The sequence below is a fragment of the Uranotaenia lowii genome, chromosome 1 (assembly GCF_029784155.1).
Source record: "Uranotaenia lowii strain MFRU-FL chromosome 1, ASM2978415v1, whole genome shotgun sequence".
In the NCBI taxonomy this organism is placed as follows: domain Eukaryota; kingdom Metazoa; phylum Arthropoda; class Insecta; order Diptera; family Culicidae; genus Uranotaenia; species Uranotaenia lowii.
Genome location: NC_073691.1, coordinates 20,597,685 through 20,624,190, shown reverse-complemented (window position 1 = coordinate 20,624,190; position 26,506 = coordinate 20,597,685). Strand labels below are relative to the sequence as shown.

At 34.0% G+C, this 26,506-nt stretch overlaps 2 protein-coding genes across 4 annotated transcripts in view; one reads left to right on the top strand and one right to left on the bottom strand.

The window, feature by feature from the left end:
• LOC129739801 (uncharacterized) overlaps positions 1-26,506 on the bottom strand; it is a 182,056-nt gene that overhangs the window by 28,948 nt on the left and 126,602 nt on the right. The window lies entirely within an intron of this gene.
• Positions 502-26,199, top strand: LOC129739800 (BTB/POZ domain-containing protein KCTD8). 3 transcript variants are annotated; one of them, XM_055731318.1, is made up of 2 exons: positions 502-876; positions 23,420-26,199. In XM_055731318.1, the coding sequence occupies exon 2, from the start codon at positions 23,558-23,560 to the stop codon at positions 24,242-24,244; it is 687 nt and encodes a 228-aa protein (XP_055587293.1). In that variant the 5' UTR covers positions 502-876; positions 23,420-23,557; the 3' UTR covers positions 24,245-26,199. The 3 variants fall into 3 exon arrangements, with proteins under 3 accessions (XP_055587293.1, XP_055587294.1, XP_055587292.1); XM_055731319.1 differs by having other exon boundaries at positions 502-880; XM_055731317.1 differs by having other exon boundaries at positions 502-1,262.

Genomic DNA, 26,506 nt, shown 5'->3' with positions numbered 1-26,506 from the left:
AGAAGAAAAACCTGTCCGGAGCTTGAGAGAGTTACTCTCCTGTAAAGAACACACTCTCTATTCTCTGAACATAAACGCTGGGCGGAAGGTCATCGCCGCAAGGTAAAATTTTGCACCGAGAGCACAAGACTCTGAGAGACAGCTTCCTGCATCTGCCCCAGAAAGCTGTGAATGGGACGGAACACACACACGTTTTTCCTGTCTGTTCTTTTTCCAGGCTGCTGCAACAGCTCACTCAGTTTATTGAATGGTCGGAAAGGGGGGATGATGCGGTTTTCTTCTACTCAATTCACATGACATTCTGCCCGTTTTCTCTCAGCCACATTTCACATTATTCTATCTGGTGCTGATTGTTGGTACACAAATATCGAAAAGCTTCCCGGAGACACAGAGAAAATTGGGAGAGGGAGAGCATTTCCGATTTCGAGAAATCCGTTTGTTGGGGGAAAATTTTCGGAAAAAGGCGCACAACTCCAATTTTCATCATTCCAATCGCGTACGGGTACGAGCACGGACTGGCGGCGGTGTGAATTCCAACTTTTTTTTTCAAGCTGGAAAATACAGTAGCGCAACAGCAACAGCAACAGAGAAAAAGAGTCGACAAAACGCATACGGCGGGCGAATTTTCTTGTGATTTTTCGTGTGGATCATCCCCCCATTCCAAGGCGACACGAAGCGAAGCATAAGCTAATTGATAACACAAAATAGAAGCTTGCAGCAAACTTCACTAAAAGCGAGTGAAGTTGTCAAAGGGGAGGCAAAGCGAAGAAGAGAAAAAAAGGCGCGCGCGGGTGCAGTCGAGATTCACACGGTGCAAAAATTTTAAAGAGCTTTCCTTAAGATTCCTGGTGGTCCAGTTTTGTTGTAGCCAAACAAGTGAGTGAGTGAATGAAAAAAAAAGTCAGAGAGAGAGCTAAATAAAATAAATCAATCGAATCGAGCGTTATCGCAATCAGTGATTTGTCCCATCAAAGTAGAAGTGATCAAGTGATTTAGTGCAAGTTTGTTGAATTAAATTTCACACAAACCCATCTAAGGATTTTGGATTTTTCATTCCAAGATATGGATTAGCGACACACTTGGATTAAATATCTTATCCGGATTAACCAGAAGAAGAATATAAAACAACCCTTCATACCGTATTAGTGAGATTATTGTGGAGACGTTTCTAACCCCATTGGTGGAACCCTCAAGTGATAACCAGAATAGATACCATTTGCTGCTGTTGTTTGGCAGTTCAAGAAAATAAAAAAGCGAGACTGGTACGAATTTGAAAGTCCTGTTCTTCATTATTATATTTTTAAACGTTATTCCTTATAAGTTATCATTATTTTTGGTGGAGTCTTCTCTTGTCAAAGCTATGTCAGTTCCTCTAGAGTTTGGTGAAAATTTGGAAATTTATTCCAAATAAAGGATTTTTGAATTTGAGAACTTTCAACCTAAATGAAAATTAATTAATTTGCTTCCAAAATGAAGATTTTGTAGCAATAAAATCCAACTTTAATTGTACGAATATATTTAGAACAAATTGAGTTTTGACTCAATTATATTCAAAAGGAATTGAAATGAGATTGTCCAATCAATATCTCTACAATTGAGACCGTTGTACACATTAAATTTGATATTTTGAGAAAAAAAAATTCTTCAAACTGTTGAACTATAAATTAAAAAAATCGGTTGCAATAGTATTAAATTTTCCTCAGCATTTTTATTTAGTTTATAAAGTTCATCTAGTTTTTAGAAAAACATTTGAATGGTTTGCTGTGGGAATTAAGTTCCAAAACTTTTGTTGAAACATGATTATGTTTATTATTAATACTTTAGAACTTTATATTGATTAGAACAGTATGGAAAGGATATATTGTTTTGACAGCCATTAGTCAATTTTTTTATAATTTCAATGAGAGAGATATGAAGAGTAGATATTAGATTTAAAATATGGTATAGAATGAAGTTTTGGTGGAAATTTAAATGCAGTAAAGCTTTTCATAGAAATAAGTTCTCGGGTTTGAGAATTAAAAAGTTGAGTTGAGTTGAAAGCTTGTCATCGTTTAATTTAGAATCAGAATTTGTTAGTGAGAAGGTATTTTATGTAAAGCTTCAAATTTAGATTGTCATCTGGAATCAGAAGTTCGGAACACGAATAAGGTATTGAAAAATAATTATAAAGAATTCTTGGCTTCCATTAATTATTTCATGGGCTTGTGATATAGCTCAGTTGGCAAGTCAGTTGCTTGCTAAGCCGATGTCAGTGAGTTCGAGCCCAAGAGTCAAAGCTGTACCGGATAAGTTTTTCAATGACTGTCCGCCAACTGCATCATTGATATGAGTCGCGAATGACATAAAGATGTTAAAACTATTACTGAAACAAAAAATGTAAACCAATCATGTAGATTGACATTAACATGGCAAACCCAGACAGTTCTAGCTCCAAAACTACATTATAAATTTCCTGATACATCTAAAAGTATGTCCATTTGTCCATTTTAATATTAAAAACGACGAATTTTAATACATATCTAAAATTGAATTTTTTTTAACTCTTCTCATTTTTTTGACACCACGTGTATTGTTTTTCTCTACAAAATAAATTTAAAATTTATAATTAAATTTAATCGAATGACTAAAATCTTCATTTTCAACTGAGAGCAAAACAAAATTCTGAAATAATTTATAAAACAATCTCGATAGAATGAAATTATAATAAGCATAAATTCCAGAGTACATACTAAGTTTTCGATCTAAAAAAATCAGAATTTAACATTAAGGTTTGATTTTTTGTTTTTTTTTAAGGTGCAGATTTTTTATTTTTTCAAATTTAATTTGTTTGAATAATACAGAATAAAATTCCATGATCAAAAAAAAAAAAAAAAAAATTGACTATTAAAATAATGTTTACTTAAAATACGCTCTTCATTTCAGTTTCATTGTTCAGATTCAGCATTTTGTAAACTCAAATTTAGAATTCAAAAATGGGATTCAAAATATAGACTGAAACTTCAGAATCAGAATTCGGGTCGAGCATTGAGCATGAGGAATTCACATTGAGAATCCTGATTGAAATTTGAAATCCAAAATTAAACTTCAGAGCTAAAACTGAATGCCAACATTCAGCAATCAAATGATCAGATTAAGTTTAAAGTTCATGTTCAGAATTCAGTTGAAATCAGCATAAATAAAATATGAAGTCGAGAATCCAAAATTAAACACGAGACCACTGGCACATTATTTCAAAATACAGGAAATTAAATCAACAATAATTTGAACTCCGTTTAAAATTACGAATTCAAAAATCAGATTTTCAGTATCTTCTTTTTCAGATTTTTCAAGTGTTTAACATCATACCCAGCTGGATTTATTCAATAGATTTTGCAAATCGAACAACAAAAAATCAAATTGTGTTGTAAAATTTTTTTTATTTATGCCTCCAAAACGAAATTTTTCAAGCAATTTTTATGAAAAATAATCATGATAGGTTTTCGGATGCCAAAAATTCGATTTAAAATCAGTCGATGAATTTTGAAAAAAAAACATTTTTTCCAGTTTTTTTTTCTTTATTTCTGTTGAGTAAATTTGGGGCTTAGACAAAATTTCTCCGGATACTGCGCGGATTTTTGAACATCAATGTTGAAATCCGATGCCCGGATTTTGCCAGGTATTTAGATAAAATTGCCCGGATTTGTCCGGCCCTGGATACGCGCTAAAAAAATCTGGCAACCTTAGCCTTAACTTATTTGAATACTCAGGTAAACTTTGATCATCGTGCACTTGAGAACTTCTTATATGAAATGTTGAAGTTGAGATTTAGTAAGGAGCTTATTTTTCTCAATGCTTTTGAACAGCCATTCTTTTACATCTACAAAATAGTTAATTAGCTTATTGATCAAATTCAATCATTAATTTATACATATAAAAAAACATTTTTTTTTATTAAAAAAGGTGTTAAGGTTGCCAGATTGCACTGTTTTATCCGAATATTTAAAAAAAATGTGGAAAAATTCTGAATTTCACTGGAAAACCCCGGATTTTGACCTGATTTATTCTCATTCTCATTCTCAAATCAAACTAAAGAAAACCAATTGTGCTGTAAAAATTTATTATTTATGCGTTCAAACCGAAAATTTTTGAGCAAGTTTCATAAAAATTATTATCAACGGTTTTTTGAATACGATTTAACTTCTGGTAATACATTTTGATAAAAAAAATTGTATGATTTTTTAAAAATATTTTTGATGAGTAATTCCTAGGTTTCGATCAAATTAGCCCGGAAGTTGTCCAGATTTTGGTCGACAGTTTTGAAATCAAATGCTCTGTTTTTGTCAGGTTTTTTGATAAAATATCCTGGATTCGTCCGACCCGGATACGTGCTGAAAAAATTCTGGCAACCTTAGTGTACAGTTTATAAATCAACGCATATTTAAATAATGATTGAAAAACTAACATTAATTTTGCATTATTTATACTCATACTTATGCTGATAAAGTGAGCATTCCAGATTGCCTGGTTCTGTTGATTTTATTCCCAACAATGCAAGAGAAAACTTAAAATTAAATAGGAATTTAAATGTTTTTTCTTACTTTCTTTAATTTTTTTGCAAATTTTCTCTAACAAAAATGATAATTAATGTTTTTTTTTATTTTTATAAATCTAAGAAAAAGTTAATCTATCCCCCGTAAAAGCTATTACATTGTTTCAAATGAGGAGAAATTACTTCCTTATCGGAACATAATGCTTGATTCGCCGGAAACTCCTGAAATATTTTGTTTATTCAATAAATAAGAGAAATTGTTGACTTATTTTTTGGTCTAAGGTCTAACTCAGGCTGAATTTTTCTGGGCAAATTGTTTTTTTTTATGAGAAATTGAAAGGAGATTCGAACGCTGCTGGCGTGTTTTGGATAAAAAAAAAATGAAAAGTTTAGCTGGTTTCAGTCACTTTATTATAGCTTTTTTCGGATTATCACGATTTGTCCGGATTTTATTTTGAAAAATTCGAGATTTAATGTCCAGATATTGACAGATATTGTATATATTTGTGGTAATTTGTTTAGACAGAAATAAAATGTGGGAAAATTTCTGCAATGCTTACTCTTAATACGGCCTTGGTTTTGGCGCAATAATCGTTATAGAAAATCTACACAGAACTGTAAAATTTGGGCTCATAACGACCTTTAAATATTTTGTCGATAATTCAGTCCTATCCAGGGCCGGATTAGCCCTTCGGGGGTTAACATAAAAAGATCTCAAAGTAAAAATAAGAGATTCAAAATAAAACTGCCGATAGCTTTAGAGAACAATCCCGATTAAATTTTTAGTCTCACAATAAAATTTCAGTTGAAAAAATCGAAGTTTGGCTGACATTTAAAATTCATTATTTGAAATATACTTTTGAACCACTTTTCAGAAATAAAATTTAAAATAATTGTAGTATGACATAGCATTGATGACTACACACATCTTGCATTGGCTGATACACAAAGTTCAACTTAATCATTGAAACAAACACAAGATGCCAAAACGAGTATCTAGATTCAATATTCGTTTCGAATGTTGGTTTTAAAAATAAGTGTAGTACAATAACGCACGACGCGACAAGTCAATGTAATCATAATGGGGATAATCTGATGCAGCAAAATAAACTTTTCTGGTGCAGAGAACTCATACGACCCAGGGTGCTGTATTCAAATTGGAAGGGGAGGGATATTTATATGCGAAATCCTATTTGGCAAATAGAATTGTTAAAAGGATTAAATTTAGAAAAACAAACAATCCCACCAAAGTCCATTTAAAGGTATTAGAAGGTTTTGGCCGGTGCTTGTTTCCAATTCTTCCTGATTGGAGTCAACTTAAACGGGTTGGAACCAAATATTTTTGAAAATACAAGCATCGCAGCAATCAGAAAAACGAACCGCATTTTACGCCCATAGCGGACTTTTCCCTTTTTCACTTGCTGTGGCCTAAAAAATGGACTCCGCCACTGCATTGCTGTTCTTCCAAATTCTTCAGATCACTACCTATCTCTTTTACAACAATTTTCCTGAATTCACCAGCAATTGAACACTGAGCACATTTTTATATCGTTAAATTTGGCACTGAGGAAGTGAAAATCGAATCACACCGACGGCCGTTTTTCTTTCCTTTCCTTTCAAGTACTATATTTTAAATCATAATTAATTCATCCCGGAAAGCTGCTATCCGAACTTCACATATCATTTCACTTTACATCAACGTTATCCTATGCAATGTACAAAAATTTGATTTATCTTCAATCAATAAATAAATATTTAAAGTATGAGAACAAAGACGGAACGTTCTACCGAGAAAAAAAAAACACAACGGTACTCGTCCAAGGCCAACTGCGAATCAAATCAAATTTCGAATTATTGTGTTGACCTAAAATATTACAAAGCAAATGGTTTCAGCATTTAAAATTCGATATTTGTATTAGAAAATCGCTCTAAAAATTCCAAAACGATCTAAAAGTTAGTTTTGATAATGATTAAAAATTTGAAATAAATTCATAAAATAGTATTAAAAATTCAGAATCTGAAAGCAGAATAACAATTGAGGCCCTCAGGATCAGAGGGATGCAAGTGCCAAAATCATAAATTTTGAGTTAAGTATACCTAACGATTCTTCATGTTTCAATGTACATCTGGTGCAAACCTCAGATTTTTTATAATTTTTTGAACAGTTTTTTTGATTGAATTAAACTGCTCGAATTCGAAAAATATATGGAAAATCGAGCACCTTCACAACTTTGAAGCGCGTTTTCTCGAAACTATCATTCAGGTACTTGCACCCCTCAGCGCCTCAATTAAGATATGAAAGATTTTTTTCAAAATTAAAATTAATGTAAAGATTTTTTTTATTCCTCGAAATGAAGAACATGAACTGAAAATAAAAATTCAAAATCAGAAATCAGTTAAAACAGAGTTTTAAGGAATATGAAGAGCAATGCTATTGTGCCTCTAAAGAAAATAAAAATCTATATACAGTTGCGTTCAAAAAAGAATGAAATCGCGTGCAGCTGCGCACCCACTTCCAACTTTGACAAGCTGCCATTTCTCTCTCGGTTGATATTTTTTCATGAAAATTTCACACCATTGTCGTAACCGTAAACGTTTTCTTTTGATAATTTTATTTCACACTGCACTTTCACTTCCACAATCACAAACGTCCGTTCGTCTTAAGATTAGTTAGTAGACTGCCTCCTTTCCCGATCTCTTTCGACTTCGAAGCTCGATCTATTCCTCTCTCTCTTTTTCTCACCCAACCACACTAGCACAGAGAAAGCTTCCCTCTTATATTCCCTTTTTGCTTTCCGCAAAGTAACTTCAACGTACACTGATAAAATATCGTAATCATGGTTTTGCATGAATTCAATGTGATTTTTCTCAAAGCAGAACCTGAATCTAATGATATATTTATTGTTCTATATTTGCATCCCTAGAATTTATTATTATATGTTATTGATCTCTACAACCATCTAGTTCAACTATCCAACTAATACTCTACAAAATTTGAAGTCTTTACAATGACGGGAAACAAAGATAGAGCTATTTCCGTAAAAAAGGGAAATTTGGAGTTGCTTCACTAAACTTGCTGTATCTTCAACAATTTTCATTGAAAATCCTCGAAATTTGGTCAAAAGATGTAAAAATGTTTGATCAAATATCAGGCTAAGTTTCGTCAAAATCGATGAACGTGATCAAAAATGGTGCCGGGTAGAAAATCAGGTTCATTATCGCCCAGCAGACTATTTCATTCTTTTTGGGACGAATGTTTGTATGGAAAACATCGTAATCCATGTATTCTTGTTTTTTCTTTAACAAAATCAAAATGTTATCACAAAGAATGTTGTAAATTGATAGAAACTTCATTCGTGCTTTGTTTCGGAAGAGAAAATGTTTCAATAGAGTTCGAAATATGAATAACAGAGATTCAGAAATGATCTGCTAATTATTCCGATAAACCAATTTGATGTACAATTAAAGCGAGTATTCAATTCGCTCTTCTGTTTCAATACCAGCTCTGTTGGAACAATTTCTATTTCTAAACAAAGCAGGAATGAAGTTTCTATCAATTTACAACTTTCTTTGTAATTAATTTTGATTTTGTGAAAGGAAAAACCAAGAATACATGGATTTCGATGTTTTCCATACAAACATCCGTCAAAAAAAAGAATGAAATCGTCTGCTGGGCGATAATGAACCTGATTTACTTCCCGGCACCATTTTTGATCACGTTCATCGATTTCGACGAAACTTGGCCTGGTAGTAGATCAAACATTTTTACATCTTTAAATTTAAAGAATTTTCAATGAAAATTGTCTAAGATACAGTAAGTTTAGTGAAGCAACTCCAAATTTTCCTTTTTTACGGAAATAGCGCTATCTTTGTTTCCCGTCATTGTAAAGACTCAAATTTTGTAGAGTGTTAGTTGGATAGTTGAACTAGATTGTGTGAAATTTTCATGAAAAAAAAATCAACCGAGAGAGAAATGGCAGCTTGTCAAAGTTGGAAGTGGGTGCGCAGCTGCACGCGATTCATTCTTTTTTGAACGCAACTGTATATAAAAATGAATTTCTGTCTGTCTGTCTGTCTGTCTGTCTGTTCCCTATAGACTCGGAAACTACTGAACCGATTTGCGAGAAACTTGGCAGGTGGGGGTATTGGAGGCAGGGGAAGGTTCCTATTGTGGTTTGAGACCCCTCCCTCTTTCAAAAAGGGGGGGGGGGAGGTGCCTCCCGAACAAAAGACAATTTTTTGCATAACTCGAGAACCAATCAAGCAAATGGTATTATATTTGGCATGGGATGGTATTTGGGAACGAAGAATATTCGTATGAATATTAGGTACCCCTCCCTCCTCTCAGTGGTGTGATAGGAACGGGGAGAGGGGCTACCTTACAATTTTTCTCATATAACTCGAGAACTAATTAAGACATTGGATCCAAATTTGGCATGGGAAGGTATTTGGATACGAAAAATATCTCAATGTTTATTTGAGACCCCTCCCTTTTTTTAGTAGAAAGGAGGGGGGGGCCTCTTCAATATTTTTTAACATAATTCAAAAACTAATAAAGCAAATCCCAAGTAACAATTTAAGTTTTATACCAACCTTAACAGTCCGCTTAAGACTGTTTCCTAAAGCTACTTTATAAGCCAAAGCGCATTCTACGCTATTAGCACAACTACTTTAAAACTAACATATGGCCAAAAGGGACCATTTTGTTAACGTTTTTAAAGCTAATTCTATACGCTATAATAAAACATCCAACAGAATAGTTTTATTCGACCTTATAGACATAGCCTTAAGAAACCATTCAGAGCTCTTTTAAGACTATCCACAGCTCCTTTAAAACTACGTCAAGGAATCTGATAGAAATTTTACTGTGGGAGCTGTGAAATTTGATAGATACTCTACTGTGGGAGCTTTCTGTTCCGTTTCCTCGTGTTATCACTTCCTCTCCCAAACATTTGGTGATTGGTGATGATTGCATTTAAATTATTTAAGAAATATTTTCATTTTCATTTTTCATATGTCTTAGCATGAAACTTCCTGCAACCTCAGATTTCTGGTGAAGTATATACGAAATAGCATCAAAACATATGCGCGCTTCAAAGAAAATCAAGGTTGACACAATTTTAAGAATTTTTTTAATTGAAAAATAATAATTAAAGTAACATTTAAATTTGCTCAAATTATGCAATTTTTGTTTTGCATTGAAATTCATTACCTATACAACAAATAGTACCGCGAACATTGTCAAATTTGTCGAAAATGTCTAGTTTTTAGTATCATAATATTATTTCCAGCAAGATGGCGTCAGTAAATTCGATTCAATTTCACAATCAACATGGCGTTCAGTAAATTAATGTTGAACATCCTAAGGCAGTTGTAAAACAGTTTTGAAATTGTTTTTTACCGGTTTGAAAAATGTTGTAATAAAACGATTTTAACAAACAGTTTTAAAATGGTTTTAAGAAACCTTGAATCACAACTTCGTTTGGCGTTTCTCTAAATGGAATACACGCTCATGATGGATTCAAACATTTTTGAGTAAGATAAGTTTGTCGCAATAAATGAGAACATTTCGATTTGTTGCTTGGCAAAAGGCATTCATGAAACTTTTCGTTTTGTTTCCTTTTGACTATGATTAGAGGATGGTCTATTACCTTTAAATAACAAGTAGGTATTTATTGGTTTCAAATAATCTCAGATAATTCGGGGAGAGTGATAAAATCGGGAGATTTTGAAAAAATGATTTTAATCCGTCATAATCAAATAAATTACTACAAAAAACGTATATTATCTCAATAAAACAGTGTGGAGGTTTTGTAGTAGATATTCCCTTTTTTGACATATTACTACTTATAGGTCTTTTTTACATCAAAACATCAAACAATATTGGTTTTACGCATCTTTAAACACCTTGTTCCGACCGGTGTTATCAGAAGAATTAAATAATCTTTAATTGTTCAAATCCCAATGATATTATTATTTCTATTGGTTATAATTTACTGAAGATAAGATTCAAAGCATCCGTTCAAATCAAAATCAAAAAAAAAATTAGTGTCTGTCACATATTTCGCCTCTAAAAATGCCTGGATGGCTCGAATGATTTTCCAAAACTGGTTCCTCTAGAAATTCGTACCAGCAGTACGCAAATTTTCAGCCGAAATGTCTATTCCTCCTAAAGCTGTGTTGTTACTGGAAAATTGCTCAGCACATCATATGAATGATGAGCTAAAAAGCGATGATGGTTTGATAACTGTTTTTATGCCTCCAAATGTGACTGCAGTGATTCAACCCATGGACCAGAATGTCATTCAGAACTGTAAACTAAAATATCGTCAAAAACTTTTGCTACATGTCATGGCTCGTGAAATCGATATCGGTCAAAACTTGAAGAGCATAACGTTGAGGGATTTATGTTTCTGGATGCACGATGCTTGGAGTGAAATAAAGCATACAGTAATGCAGTAGTCATGGAAGAAAATTGGAATTATTTTAAATAACAAACTCGTTCACGAAGATGGTGTTCTCTTGATCCATTTGATTAATGTAAACAACCGCGATGAAACTATTTTGCCACAGGACCCTGAGGAGAGAAATGCAGCATGATGCATGCAGGATGATCAGTCAGCATTAACGAGCCACTCGAATCATTAGAGCCATTAAAAATTTCGGATGTAGCACCAGACTCAGAATCAGCGGCATCTACGCCAAATGATTCATGTGAAATTTCAAGAAACATAATTGATGTTGAAGCTGTACGTATGTTGGACAACATAGTTGATTGGGCTGATGCTTCAGATCTCTCTATAGATGATGTCATCTTCTTGCAACGTATCAGAGAGATTGCTTTGAAGAAAGCTCAAACAAATAAAACACAGCTTTAAGATTACTTGAATATGTTCTTTTATACAATTATATTAAGTTATAGTTATAATTGTATTCAACATCTTTGATTAACAAAAATCCTGTTAAAACTTGACTTTTTTGTATAAAAATCTTAATACGTCCCTGATCAATCATCTTCACTTTCAATATCGAAGTAATCATCCATCAGTTTTGTCCCTTCAGACTGATTTCAACCTCAGGATGTTCAACGGAAATGAAAAAAGGCGATATTTAGTATTTTTGAGTTTAATAAAAAATGATGACAAAATCGGGTGAAAAAATGAGACAAAATCGGGGGCAGACAAAATCGGTGTGTGACAAAATCGGGTTTTCACTGTATTTATATTTTATATCATCTGAAACTTGTTGAGGCTGGTGAAAGTATAGAATGAGCATTTTCACTTGTTATGAAGCTCAATTTCTTCGTCTTTGCTGAGGAGAAGCCGGTGGCTGCAGTCTTCTAGAACTTTTCATGAGTGGTTGATCCGGAAATAATTTTGTTAACTCTTGATTGGATGACGTAATTATAGATTAACTTCGCATTGAGAGACAGGGACGGATAAATAAAACAAATACTTTATTCGGCATACTTGTAAATTAATTGTCTTATACATTTATTCTTATCGATTCTAAAAAAACGCTCATTCACAGTGTGCCTTTATTCGAACCCTAAGAATTGACCGAATATCGATTTGAGGTTGTTTTGAAATTTGAATGCGGATACAACAAATTTGTTTTTAATTATCAGAGAATTTAGCTGGGTTAATTTATATCATTTTGATAGCACGTTTTTCTCAATTTTGAGTGATAATCCTTTCAAAACAGGTTATGCTATCTCAAAAAGAGGTAAACAAGTTTAAGCGTGTATACGTTCTTCTCGATTGTCAAATCATCTGTCACTTAGTTTTATTATGCCTACATCCAATGTTCCAATAAAACAGTTTTTCAACTTGGCTTGAACGTTAGTTTTAAAAGCGCATTGAGCGCATTATTAAAACTGGTACCAAAGCTTTAATAAAAACAGAAAAGTCTGTGCTTTATTAAATCTTCAGCAATACTTTTGCAACATTATTACAACACTCTTAAGATAGTGTTTTATTCAAGTTTTAGCAAAACTTTCAGGGCTCTTTTAAAACACACGATAATTGAAGCATTTCCTATGTTACAATAAAACCGTTTTAAAAATTGGATACCATCGAAAAGTCTTCATAAAACAATATTTAAACTCAAAAAGCCAATTGGCCTGATCTTTGTTACTTGGGAATGGAACCAAATTTGGCATGGGAGGGTATTTGGATACGAAAAATATTTGTATGATTATTTGAGACCCCTACCTCTTTCCAGTAGGGAGATATAAGGGGGGGGGGGGGGGGCGGACCTCTTTTTAACTTTTTTTCATAACCTAAAAACTAATTAAGCAAATGAAACCAAACTTGGCATTGGCGGGTATATGGGAACGTGACATGTTCTAATGATTGTTTGAGACCCCTTTCTACTTCCAGCGGGGAGAAAAGAAAGAGGAAGGAAGTTTCATACAATTTTTGCTGTATAACTCAAGAACTACAACAGCAAATGGAACCAAATTTTTTCACGGAACAATATTTGGGTACGAGAAATGCTTCTATGAATATTTGGTATCCCTCATTTCTTTAAAGAGGAGGATTAAAAGAAGGAGGAGAGGTCTCCCTTACAATTTTTAGTATAACTGGAGAGCTGATCGAAATTGAACCATATTCGGCATGTGAGGGTATTTGGATACGAGAAATGTCTCTATTATAAATTGAAGCCCCACCTTTTTAGCGGAAATATATAAAGGGGGAACGGGGCTTCCATACCATTTTTTTGCATAACTCCAGAATTAATCGAGCAAATGAAACCAAATTTGGCATCAAAAAGTGTTTGAGTTCGAAAAATACTTTTATGAATATTAAGTTCTCACCATTCCATTCAATGGGGAGAACAGAAGGGGGGATGGTACTCCCTTTCGGCATGAGATGGTATTTCAACACGAGAAGTTTTTCTATGTGAAACAATCCCTTTCTTGTATGATTATTAAAGATCAGGATCTCCATTCAGCAAGGGGTGAAAGGAAGGACAGCGGGGGCTCTCTTATCTGTTTTTTAGCATAAATCCAGAACATATCAAGCAAAAACAACCATATTTTATAAGTTAGATTGTTTGCGAACGATTAATTTGGGACCCTGCTTTTTTAGGGCGAAGCTTAAGGAAACAGATAAAAATTATCAGATCTTTAACATAAATTTATAGATCAGAATTCAGAATATAAGTTTAAGTTTTCTTTGTGTTGCAAATCAAAACTCCAGCTGCAGCTCTCATTTTATAGCGGTTGCTTATGAATTACGTTACAATTTGATTTAATATAATCCCAACAAAACATTAAAAATTTAAATGATTCCTAAAAATATCATTTCAGCACCAACACGTGAAAAGGGGCTATGTTCATTTATGACGTTTCGAGAAAAACGCGTTTGAATATTTTGCAATCTTTTTTAAATCGCTAATTAAAATTCCTGAAGAATCTCCCAAGTCTTTATGGTCAAAACGGTGCGTAGGATCATTCTAAACATATTTTTATCGATACGACGGTTTTATCATGTAAAAATAGCTCGCAATTGTTTATAGACCCTAGCTGGAGTATGAAATTCGTCTAAATGTTTTATACACCCTTTGCTTTGTACTGTATGTCTCATATGTGTGTGTGAGATGGAGATAAAATTTCCCCTATTTTTTTGACAAAGGCTTATGGTTCTCGCTATAGGAGTGAGTGAATAGCTTTCCGCAATCTTCCCCTTTTAATGTTTTGCATCTAGACCGTTTGCTTTGTTGTGGAGTAAAGGGTGTATAAAACAATCTGTGTGAGGATAACGTCATTTTATGGCTCTAAATTTTTTAGATCCTTTACTCAAACTGCATTATAAATCTTACGAAAACTGAAAAACTTAAAACGGATTTTGTGTTAAGTAGAGCTTATATTGGGCTATTTGAATCCACTAAAACCCGGTTTTGTTTACTTTGTCTTTTATACCCTTTTCACATGTTGCTGCTGATTTGATTTTGAAAGGTGTAGCAAAGCACACCGGGTCAGCTAGTCAGATTTAAAACTCTCTGGAGTAAGCATTGTACTTGAATTAAAAAAAAGCATTAAGAAAATTTATCCAATAATGGAAATGCTAGAATACTATTTGATTTTTAAGGCATTGAGACATAGCAATTTCAAAACTGTAAAATAAAGAATTTAGCTCACGGAAATGAAAAATATTTTCTTTGCATTAACAGCTTATTAACTTTTTACCCCCAAGTTTCAAGGGTGTAAGGTTCAAAATTTTATCAATACAGAACTTAAAAAATTTGTGTTTGCTTCAAAATAGGAAAAAAAATCTTAATCAATTGAAAAGTATTTAAAAAAGGCAGGCTTTGCTTGCTAGAGCTTTTAATAATTTCATGAAATGTTTTTTCCAAAGTTATTCAAATCAATAAATTCATCGACTATGAACAGTTTTTATTTGCGATTTATTATTATATCCTAGGGTTAAACAGCTTTTAAATTGGCAATCAAATCCCAGAATATCCTTTCTGTGGTACAAGTTAGGTTTGTGGTTTGTTGACTTGAAATGTACTGCAGGAATCTAGGAATGTTTGAAATCCAAAGTTCTATTTTTTTTAATTTCAGTTTATCTTTGGTGATTTCTGATATAAAGCTTAGTTCTTTTAGTAATGGGACACTTTCTTTTGCTTATAGCTCGTTTACTTGTTATCTGATATTCAAAATTTTGACAGCATTTTGCTGACTGTAAAAAGTACTATTCGACCTATTTTTTCAAAATTTTACATTCACGCGTTTTTGAGATATTCACGATGCAAGAGAAAAAAAAAAGTTTTGCACTGTTTTCTTCAAATTTCATCATTATTATATTGATAGCTGACAAAACCGTAGATTATTCAAAAAAAATACTGTGTATTAGTGGTGGAAAAGTATGCAAACACTGTCAAAAATGTCCACAAAGTTCAAATCAAGCATTGGAGTGGAGCACATGATCGGCAACTAAGGTTAAGAGTCATCAGAGAAGTCAAGTCTCATACAAACATTTTTAATTTTGAATAAGCGAAAAAACTAAGTGTAGATCGCTGAAATTAAAAAAAAAAATTCTCCGATAAACTGAAAGTGTTGCCTAGTGACGAGTCATTCAAACCTAACCTCAAACAACAATGTTTTGGCTAGTTCCAGAGCTCGTAAGCTGTATAGCCGGTACCGAGGCTATGAGAAAGATGATTTTTGACGAACGACAAAACTTATGAAATACCCTATTTCAAACAAATTCCAGCATTTGAACCTATTCCATGTTTGCTCGTGGCAAGGTCCCGAGCTTATTAAAGTATGTATTGGCTGGTTGTTTTGCAAAAAAATTGAATGATTTGCAAAAATTCAGCTCTTTTTTCAAAACGAAAACTGTAGTTTTCGTTGTTTTTCAAAGGCTAAAAAGAGTAATCTTGTATGTAGCCTTCGCAATCTACGATCATTACTAACGGTTTATATATTAACTTCAATCTCATAATGGTTTTACTTCGTTTTTGTCAGATTTTGCCAGCAGAAATTCCATTAAAAACGCTTTAAAGTGGCTCCAAAATTTTGGAAATTTCGAAACAGCTGTATCCACTAAATTGGCCTCAGTTTTTTTTAAAGAAAAGGTATTGGACCGAAAAGTAGCAGAAATTGAAGGAGGAGGATGTAGCAACCAAAAATACAGATTAGACGAAGTATAAGTTTGAGAATCCGATCAACATCATAACAGAAAAAAGTGTGCGCCGGCTGTCGGGAGGTATCAAGAATAAAGTTGAAATTTTTCTTACAAAAAACGATAAATATTTTTTTTCAAATTTTTTCATGAATTATCATAAGATTAGCTTCATTTCCTTCAAAGAAAGTATTTAGATCAAACGAATAGTTTTTGAGATACACGCATTTGTAACTGTCCTATTTCTAAAAGAACTAAGCTTTACAATTTTGTTTTCCCATACCAATGTCCTTACAAAATGAACTCGTTGTTCTAATTCAGGACACAACAAATCGCGTCCGAAATTGTTATAGCTTTTCTCGCAAACTTAATATTTTCATTCAAAGCTTACAGTGCACAGTGGTCCAGAAATGAAATTTAGCGGGAACCAATTATTTGCACTCTCGCCTTAGGTTTAAGACATTTGGTGTTCAAGACAAAGTTATACAACTTTACAAGGCGCAACTTTTGAATGAAACAATTTTAGGGTGGTTCATAAAACTCCTTAGATACGAAAATTAATTTTTGACTGTAATGAGATAGTGCTATATTATGTTCAGCAATTATGTAGAACAACAAAATTGATGAAGCTTTGTAGAAGACTTTGAATGACTATCTATTAACGTTTAGGTTTTATGATGATTTTTCGTGAACAAGTTAGGGTGGTCCAATAAAAACAAGTTTTTTTGTTATAACTTTGTTGGGTATGAACTTATCAAAACCATGTGTTCGGCAAGTATTTAGCAAATTACTATGCGCATCTTTTGTAGCAAACAGGTATCAAATATCTGTTTTTGATTTGCAGTTATCATGAATTTTGTGTTCAAAAATGGCCGTTTTGTATGAGCCATAACTTCAAATGGATCAAACCAATAAAATTGGTTACAATGTTACAATGTGTACGGTAATTCCTCACCCAAGCAAACATAGTCAAAACTAATGTAGAAACGTTGTATGAAAAATGACAATTTTGGACAAGTTAAAATGAAAATAAAAAGCTTCAAACAGAAAAGACCTCTCCAGTTTTTTGATTTAATGTGGACTTTAACATGTTCTTTCAAACAAAACCAAGTTTGATTTTTTCGGTTTGCTCCATTTGAAGATATGGCTCATACAAAACGGCCATTTTTGAACACAAAATTCATGATAACTGCAAATCAAAAACAGATATTTGATACCTGTTTGCTACAAAAGATGCGCATAGTAATTTGCTAAATACTTGCCGAACACATGGTTTTGATAAGTTCATACCCAACAAAGTTATAACAAAAAAACTTGTTTTTATTGGACCACCCTAACTTGTTCACGAAAAATCATCATAAAACCTAAACGTTAATAGATAGTCATTCAAAGTCTTCTCAAAGTTCATCAATTTTGTTGTTCTACATAATTGCTGAACACAATATAGCACTATCTCATTACAGTCAAAAATTAATTTTCGTATCTAAGGAGTTTTATGAACCGCCCTAAAATTGTTTCATTCAAAAGTTGCGCCTTGTAAAGTTGTATAACTTTGTCTTGGACATCAAATGTCTTAAACCTAAGGCGAGGGTGCAAATAATTGTTTCCCGCTAAGTTTCATTTCTGGACCACTGTGCAGTGGCCTAATGTTACATCATCTAGCGCAGTGGTTTTCAAAGTGGTCCCTACCGCCCCCTTGGGGGCATTGAGAGCTCAGGGGGGCGGTGAGGTCGTAATCCACTTTTTCACAAATCACGAAACAACATAGATTTGGAATACCAACGAGTAAGTTTGATGCAAAAAATGAAATTACTCTGCAAACTAGACATCGGGTTAAAGAATAAAATATTTAATAAATGATTTCACAGAGCTGCAAGCAAATTTTTCGTTCCAGTATCTCAATAATTATTTTTTAATGTCAATAAAGGATTTTTGGAGAATATTTTTGGTTATTTTACAACAAGAATAATTTTAGATGGCAATGCTTGATAATCATTAAAATGTATTGTCTCCAAAAATCTGATAACAGAAAATAAATCTGTATTCAAAGGCGTTATCTGTGATTTAGTGATGGATTTTTTTGGAAGAAATTGTGTAAGAATTATTTTAGATCAGAGAATTTTTATTTTAAATTCTCATCTGTTCATCTCGATTACAATCGATGCAAAAAATCAATTGTGCCATTTGTGAATAAACTTTTAATCATTTTTTTTAAATTTAGTTATTAGAATCTTATTTGAACTTCATGACCCATGAATGCTGCATAACTTTGAACAGGACTCAAATTCAGATATCATGAAGTAATACTATTCTCACGTTATTTTACCGTCTTTACAGTTTTTGTATTCAATAATGCAATTTAGTTTTCAACACTAATGCAAATTAATGATAAATACAAATTTTGTTTTACCAAAATTTTAGATATATGATTTGATATCAAACCTATTAATCAGTTTAAGTAAGTGTCCAGGAAACTTTACATAGAATAATGCGTTTTCTGGAGGTTTGAAGCAATACGAGGCCCTTGGAACCAAATAAGTTTAAGTTAAGATAGCCGGATTGCCGGGATATTTATTGAAAAATTCGTCAAAAGTTCAGTCCGGTTCGGTTGCCCGGAATTATCCACTTCGTTCGCCAAAACAAACAAAATAAAAACAAATTGCATTGTTACAATTTTTATTTATGATTCCTAAACGAAATTTTTTGAAATTTTTTAAAGGAAATAATCATGAAAAGTTTTTTGAATGCCTGAATAGAAACTGCTAATAAATTATGACGAAAACAAGTTTTTTTTCTTGATTTTTTGTTAAGACATTCCTGGGTATTGAGAAAATTTGCCTGGATATTATCCGGGTTTTTGGTCGACAATTTTTAAACCAAATGCCCGGATTTTGTCAGGTTTTTTAGATAAAATTTCCCGGATTTATCCGGCTCGGGTACGTGCTGGTAAAATTCTGGCAACTTTAGTATAAGTGAATAAAAGCAAATTTCGAGAAAACACGCTTCTAATTTGTTATGTTTAGTAATTGTCCATATATTAAAAAAAAAGCTCTTTTCTTACGAACAAAATAGTATGCGAATAAAATTCTAAAAATCTGAAAAATCATGAAATATAATTCGATATATAAGAATCGTTTGACATTATTAAATCAATATAGACCTTTTTCACCCTTATAAAACCCATTTGGATCTGAGGGCCTCATTTAAATTTGAATGAATTTTGAGTTAGCCTTACAACAACATCAAGCTAAAAGCTAATGGCTTTTTAACGATCCAAATTTTCATTTTTTCAATAGATTTTCTGAAAATTTGCTCAGGGGGGCGTTGAGCTCGAAAATTTTTCTTAAGGGGGCGGTGAGTGAAAAAAGTTTGAAAACCACTGATCTAGCGGGTCCTTGAAGAAAAACTTTTATGTATACATAACCATAAGCTGAATAATAAATTCTGGATTGTTTTCTACTAAAAAGGGCCCCTCGTTCTAGTTTCACATCTTCTCTTCTCTTCTTATATATAAAAATGGAGGCGTTTTCTTTGTAACAACATCACGTATGAATGGTCGGTCGGAATGAAGTGAAATTTGGTATCCGAGGGTTTTTTGGGTCAGAGATGGTTTGTATAATAGTTTCAAGAGTCTCACTTTTGATAAAAGGGGGCTCCCCATACGAAGTTATCTCTTCTTCACATCTTCTTCTTATATATAAAAATGGAGGCGTTTTCTTTGTAACAACTTCACGTATGAATGGTTGGTCGGAATGAAGTGAAATTTGGTATCCGAGGGTTTTTTGGGTCAGAGATGGTTTGTATAATAGTTTCAAGAATCTCACTTTTTATGAAAGGGGGGTCCCAATACAAAGTTATCTCTTCTTCACATCCCAAGTAAAACAGATCAAGCTAACTAGCATTTCGATGTTTTATTATGGTTTTATTATGACTTTTTTTGTGCAGCTCGTTTTATGATGGTTTTATTATGGTCATGCAAAATGCTTATATTCCTGAATCGACCATCTGTTTTTAGATAGTTTTGAAAACACTCATAAATCTTCCATTAAACATACTGTTTTAGTTATTTAGAAAGAGTTAAGAATGCTATGTTTAAACTATAATAAAACACAAACTTAGAAGTTTGCTCCAAGCTTTCTTTTGCATGTTCTATAATAGCACTCAGTGCCTGATTATTAAACCGCCATAAAACTTAGTGACAGTTCTCGATCAAGAAGTCAAATCAGGACACGCTCAGATTAGATAGCACATATTTGATTTAGAATTCCCATTTTTACACATTTTTGATAAGTTCTGTGTGTTGATTTTGAGTTAAAATAATAAAAAAATATAAAAATCTATGAAAACTTCGAATTATCGGAAGTGGAATGAATAACTCTACAATATGAGTATTGAGTGAAAGAGCTCAAATAGGAGGATCAAAATTTGTTGCTTGACGCCATCATTAATACAAGATGGCGGCTTCCGCTTTTAATTTTCAAAGTTGTAAATAACTGAAAATATCAGTAACCTTATTAAAATTGTTATTAGGTGAAAGTAATAAACGAGTAGAAGTCGAATTTCGTTGTCCGTCGCCATCTTAAATTCCAAGATGGCGGCTACCACTCAACTTGAAAATACTGTAAATGACTGAAAATCGCCTCAAACCCTTACAATATGGGTATTAGTTGAAAGAAATGAACCAGTAAAAGTCGAAGTTCGTTATTTGACGCCATCCGAATTCAAGATGGTGGTTTCCGTTGAACTTTAAAATGTTGTATATGACTTATAATCGTATGAAACCTCAACACTTTGGTATTGGGTAAAAGGGCTAAACGAGTAGTAGTCGATTTTCTCTTTCCGCTTTGCTCTGAAATGCTGTATGTGACCCAAAATCGCACAAAGCAACCACAATACAGACCCCGAGCGTTTTTGGCAACATTCGATTTTGGAAACATCCGATTTTGGCACATGTCCCTAAATCAAACAAATAACAGAAACAACATAACCTTATAGTTTTCGCTTTAATAGGATCAATACAATTTAGACATATTAGCATGATAGACATAAAACAATGACATAAATAGCAAATGGCAAAAAACAAAAACTATCGCCAAAATACGAAAAGTGCTAAATGCATCAAAAACATGATCAAAAATGTAGTACAAAGTAAAAACAAAGTTGGGGAAAAAATCGTTCGATTTGAACAACACAAAATGTTCGAGCGGGTTGCCAAAACAATCAGGGTCTGGTTCTTCTAGTTTATCCCTTTCAACGAATAACAATATTGTAAAGCTTTCGTGCGGTTTATAGTCATTTGCAGAATTTTAAAGCTCAGTGGAAGCCGCCATCTTGAATTTCAAGACGTTGATAGAAAACTTCGACTTCTACTCGTTTGGTCCTTTCACACAATGCCTATATTGTGGGAGTTTCATGCGATTTTCAGTGTTTAACAGCATTTTAAAGTTCAGTGAAAGCCGCCATCTTGGATTTCAAGTTGACGTCCGATAGCGAAATTTGACTTCTTATAGTTTAGCCCTTTCACCAAATACCAATATTGTGGGCCTTTCATGCGATTCTCAGTGACAGTTTCATGCGATTTTCAGTGTTTAACAGCATTTCAAATATCAGCGGAAGACGCCATCTTGGATTTCAAGATGGCGTCGAAAAGAAAAAACCGGCTTCTTCTAGTTTGGCCTTTTCAACCAATACCCATATAGTGGTTGTTTAATGCGACTTTTTGTCATTTACAGCATTAAAAGTTCAGCGGATGCCGCCATCTTGGATTTCAAGATGGCGTCTGATAGCGAAATTCGACTTCTAATCGTTTAACCCTTTCACCCAATACCAATATTGATGGGGTTTCATGCGATTTTAAGTCATTTACAACATTTGAAAGATCAGCGGAAGCCGCCATCTTGGATTTCAAGATGGCTTTAGACAACGAAATTTGCCTTCAACTCATGATTTATTCCACGGGTGATTAACAACCAATCCGTTTTTATTTAAAATGTCTGTCCTCATTTACTGTACTAAGGATTAACAACTCAGAAATGAGGAACTCGTCCTTAGCGTGTAATTGGTTGGCTTGCGAGAGAAACGTCAAATCGTAGCTTTTTTTGGGGTCATCATTAAACCATAATAAAACTATGAATTGACTCACGCCATGTTGGTTGCAAAATCGAAGGGCACAAAATGACGCCATGTTGATGGATTCACAATGCAAGCATCGGAAAATATTTTTTCAGGCCAATTTTCCATCAATTCCATCATGATTGACCATCAGATTTAACGAGGCGCATTTATTTTAAGATACTATTTCATACACATTTTACCTAAAATCTTGACTGGCAGTACAAAAGAGGCTCATAATATGGTTAAAACATTGATATTTTGGTTATTAATTTTACCAGATCATATCTCAATAATGCAATCATCATTCATCAACCATTATGGTTGCTGGAAAAAATAAAAATAAAACTCCGAGAACTCACAGAATCGAAAAAAACAAAATTTCCTAACATGTTTTATAATAGCTTTTTAAAAGCTTTGGTGACCAATATTGATGACCAACAATGATTGGTCATGATGACGTTCCTAGGATAGGGCCTTTTGATTTTGGCTTTATTAGAGTCCAGATGATGTTATAGAATGCGCTTTAGCTTTTTATGAAGATTAATGCTATGGTCCAAACGACATTTTGCTGACCATAATAAAGCTAAAATTGTTACTTGGGATCTTATATATAAAAATGAAGGCGTTTTCTTTGTAACAACATCACGTATGAACGGTCGGTCGGAATGAAGTGAAATTTGGTGTCCTAGGGTTTTTTGGGTCAGAGATGGTTTGTATAATAGTTTCAAGAATCTCACTTTTGATGAAAGGGGGGTCCCAATACAAATTCAACTTTATTTGTTCCGATTTCCATAAGAATCTATTCGCGAGCACGATGCAGTTAAGCACGTGGAGATGAAATTAAACATTTATTACGATTTATACTTAAGAAGGTAAAACGAAGTTTACCGGGTCAGCTAGTTTCATATACTTTGAACCTTTAAATTTGGTTTTGTCAACTGTTTTGAGCGAAGCTTTTTATTTTTTTGCCTCCCTGAACCCGGGGGCCCGGGGCGATTGCCCCCATGGCCCCCACTTAGTCCGGCCTCTGAAAAAAAAACTCTTAAAAGGTCTGTTCAGCCACTCTTATTGTAATCAAATAATATTATTTTTAAAAATTCATTTTACAAAGCAATTTGTTTACTAATCTTGAAATTCGTATCAGTCCCGTAGCATTTTTTGAAGCACAAAAAAGTGAAGTGTACTGAACCAAGTAAAACCAACATCAAAAGACAACCAACTGTGAGAACTTTCTAAATAGTGAACTAAAAGTTTAAAAACCTTACAAAAAAAGCAAATCGCAATGGATGACTTCCCAGCTGTGGTCGAGCTAAACGTCGGTGGCACCCCGTACGCCACTGCTTTGAGCACCCTCCGATCGGAGGACGGCTCTTGGCTCCAAGAAATATTCGGCGGAAGTGCCAGCGGCTGTCCCCGGGACGCCCAGGGCCGCTTCTTCATCGACCGGGACGGAACCTTGTTCCGGTATGTGCTGGATTACTTAAGGGAACCGGCTAAGTTTGAGATGCCAACGGATTTCCCGGAACGGATGCGACTGAGGAAGGAGGCTGAGTTTTACCGGTTGGGTGGAATGGTGGAAGCCGTTACGAAGGATCCGGGCACGATTACCATTGGGTATCGGGGAAGTTTCCAGTTCGGCCGGGATGGGCTGGCCGATGTGAAGTTCCGGAAGATTACACGGTTGTTGGTTTGTGGCCGGGTTGCCATCTGCCGGGAGGTGTTCGGGGACACGTTGAACGAGTCCCGGGATCCGGATCATGGGGGCCCGGATCGTTACACGGCCCGGTTCTTCCTGAAGCACGTGTTCATCGAGCAGGCGTTCGATTTACTGCAGGAACGGGGCTTCCGGTGCGTGGGTAGCTGCGGTTCCGGAACGGCCGGCTCGATAACCGAGAACCTGAAACCGGGCGTCGATTCCGAGGAAAATCGCTGGAATCACTACAATGAGTTTGTGTTTGTTCGCGATTAAGGTGTCGCTGGTGAAATTGTGTGTAGATATCTCTTGTGATACTTGAAACAGCAAAAATGTGACGATTTTCCCGAATGGCCAAAAAGGAGGACGGAATGATTTGAGGAATGAAATTTCGAGGAGAAGCGAGCAAAGCCGAAAGTAAAAGTTACCAAAGTTAGATTCAGTTTTTATTAGTCGAAAAATTGTGTTGTAAGTAGAAAAAAGGAAAAAAAACGTGGACCAGTGCATCGATTTCCCAAAAATAACGAGGAAAATGTTCTTCCGGGAAAAAAGAACGATCTCTCCCGAAATCGAGGGGTGACCAAATAAACATACACCGAAAAAAGAGAGAAAAAAAACAGAAAAGGTTCACCGACAGGTGGAAGAAGTCATTCTTGAGAGACAGAATTTAGAGGAAAAAAAACCCAAAAACGGAACGGATTTTCCCGGATCAAGGAGGGATGTATTTAGGGTTAAAAATACCATTTCCGAATGGTATTCGTGGATCTTTTCCTCCAAAATTGGTGGGTTACTCATAAATCGATGGAGAGGACTGCTTCCCCATTTTTCTTATGGTGATATACAAATATGACTCTACATAAGGGTAGGAAAAAACGGGTTGATTTTCCCCAGAAGATTGGGATGTAGATTTTATGTGTAAATTTTACATGGATGAATGACTAATGATGATGATGATTCCGGTAAGCCAAAAAAGGGCGCTCTGCTTTTGACGGATTGAATGCGATATTCGCCAAATGACGATGATGACGGCGGCGATGTGATGATTATGATGGTTGGAACGAAAGCCATGATTCGACACACATGCTGCCGGAGTTTTTGCCAACGCGATTGCTAAATATATGTATGGAGGAGGTAGATGTGTAGGTTTGTTCAAGCCAGATTCGAACCAAACTAACGAACGAACGGTATTGATTGGCTGTTTCGAATTTTGATGTGTTGATTGGTGTTCGGATTTTGATAGCTGGCACATGTTTTATGGCCACCCACACCTTGCCATTTTCCACACTTGCTCCACATCCGGTAAAAGAGGAAAAAGGTGCCGACACAGCTCTCTCTCCCGATAGGAAGTTGTGAATAATGTGCAAAAACAGAGGTTCAAGTTACGATCGGCAGATTGGCAGATTATCTTAATTGAAAATTTTCCGAACTGCAACAATGTTGATGGAATGCAATCAAAGTTGGATAGTTGCTAAATGTTTGAAACTGCAGGGGGAAAAAAACACTACGTAATCCAATTCCAATCGACGATGGCTATTTTTGGAAGAAATCAATCAATTGTTAAATGCCAAACAAGCTTCTGATTGGTTTAAATTCCTGTCTGAATTCTATTTTTCATCGTTTCATTCAACAATTAATCCAAGAAACAATGAAATCCAAATTCTGATTATCACTTTTTTGTTGTAAACTGGCATTGAACTGGCTCCAAAAAGTTATCAATTTCGTAGAAGAATCGCTTGTTTGGCTATTTTTCAGTAACTTGAAAAAAAATATGAGAAATTTGAGCTTAGTGGCTTCATAGAGATATTATTCTGAATAAGATTTTCAAATCTCGAAGTAAAAATTGAAGAATTTTTTAAAGCCGGTTTAATAAAACAATTTTTAGGTACATTTGCATCTAAGTGGCTCCAGAGAGTTATCTAGTAATTTCATGAAAAAAACGTTTTATTTTTTATCTTCCAAAAAGTGACTTAAGAGACATATTTTAGGCAAGAAACATTAGCCTATTAAAATTAAAAGAAGCTCAGTACAACATCATTACAAATTAATAAAAAAATCGTCTAAATTTCGAAATGGAATTTCAGAATTTCAGCAGATTCAAGCATTGTAAAAATAAGTTTTGTGAGTGCTTGTATCAGATTGCTATTTCTAACAAAGGATTTATCATTCTACACAATCACAGCTAGACTCGAAGTTAGGTCTGGAAATTAATGTTTTTGACTCAAAAAATAAAACAAAACATTCGTATAAAAATATTGAAATTAATGATTTCAAAAATTCTAAAATTCTGAATTTCGGGATTTCTAAATTTCAGAATTTCTGAATTTCTGAATTTCTGAATTTCAGAATTTCTGAATTTCTGAATTTCTGAATTTCTGAATTTCTGAATTTCTGAATTTCTGAATTTCTGAATTTCTGAATTTCTGAATTTCTGAATTTCTGAATTTCTGAATTTCTGAATTTCTGAATTTCTGAATTTCTGAATTTCTGAATTTCTGAATTTCTGAATTTCTAAATTTCTAAATTTCTGAATTTCTGAAT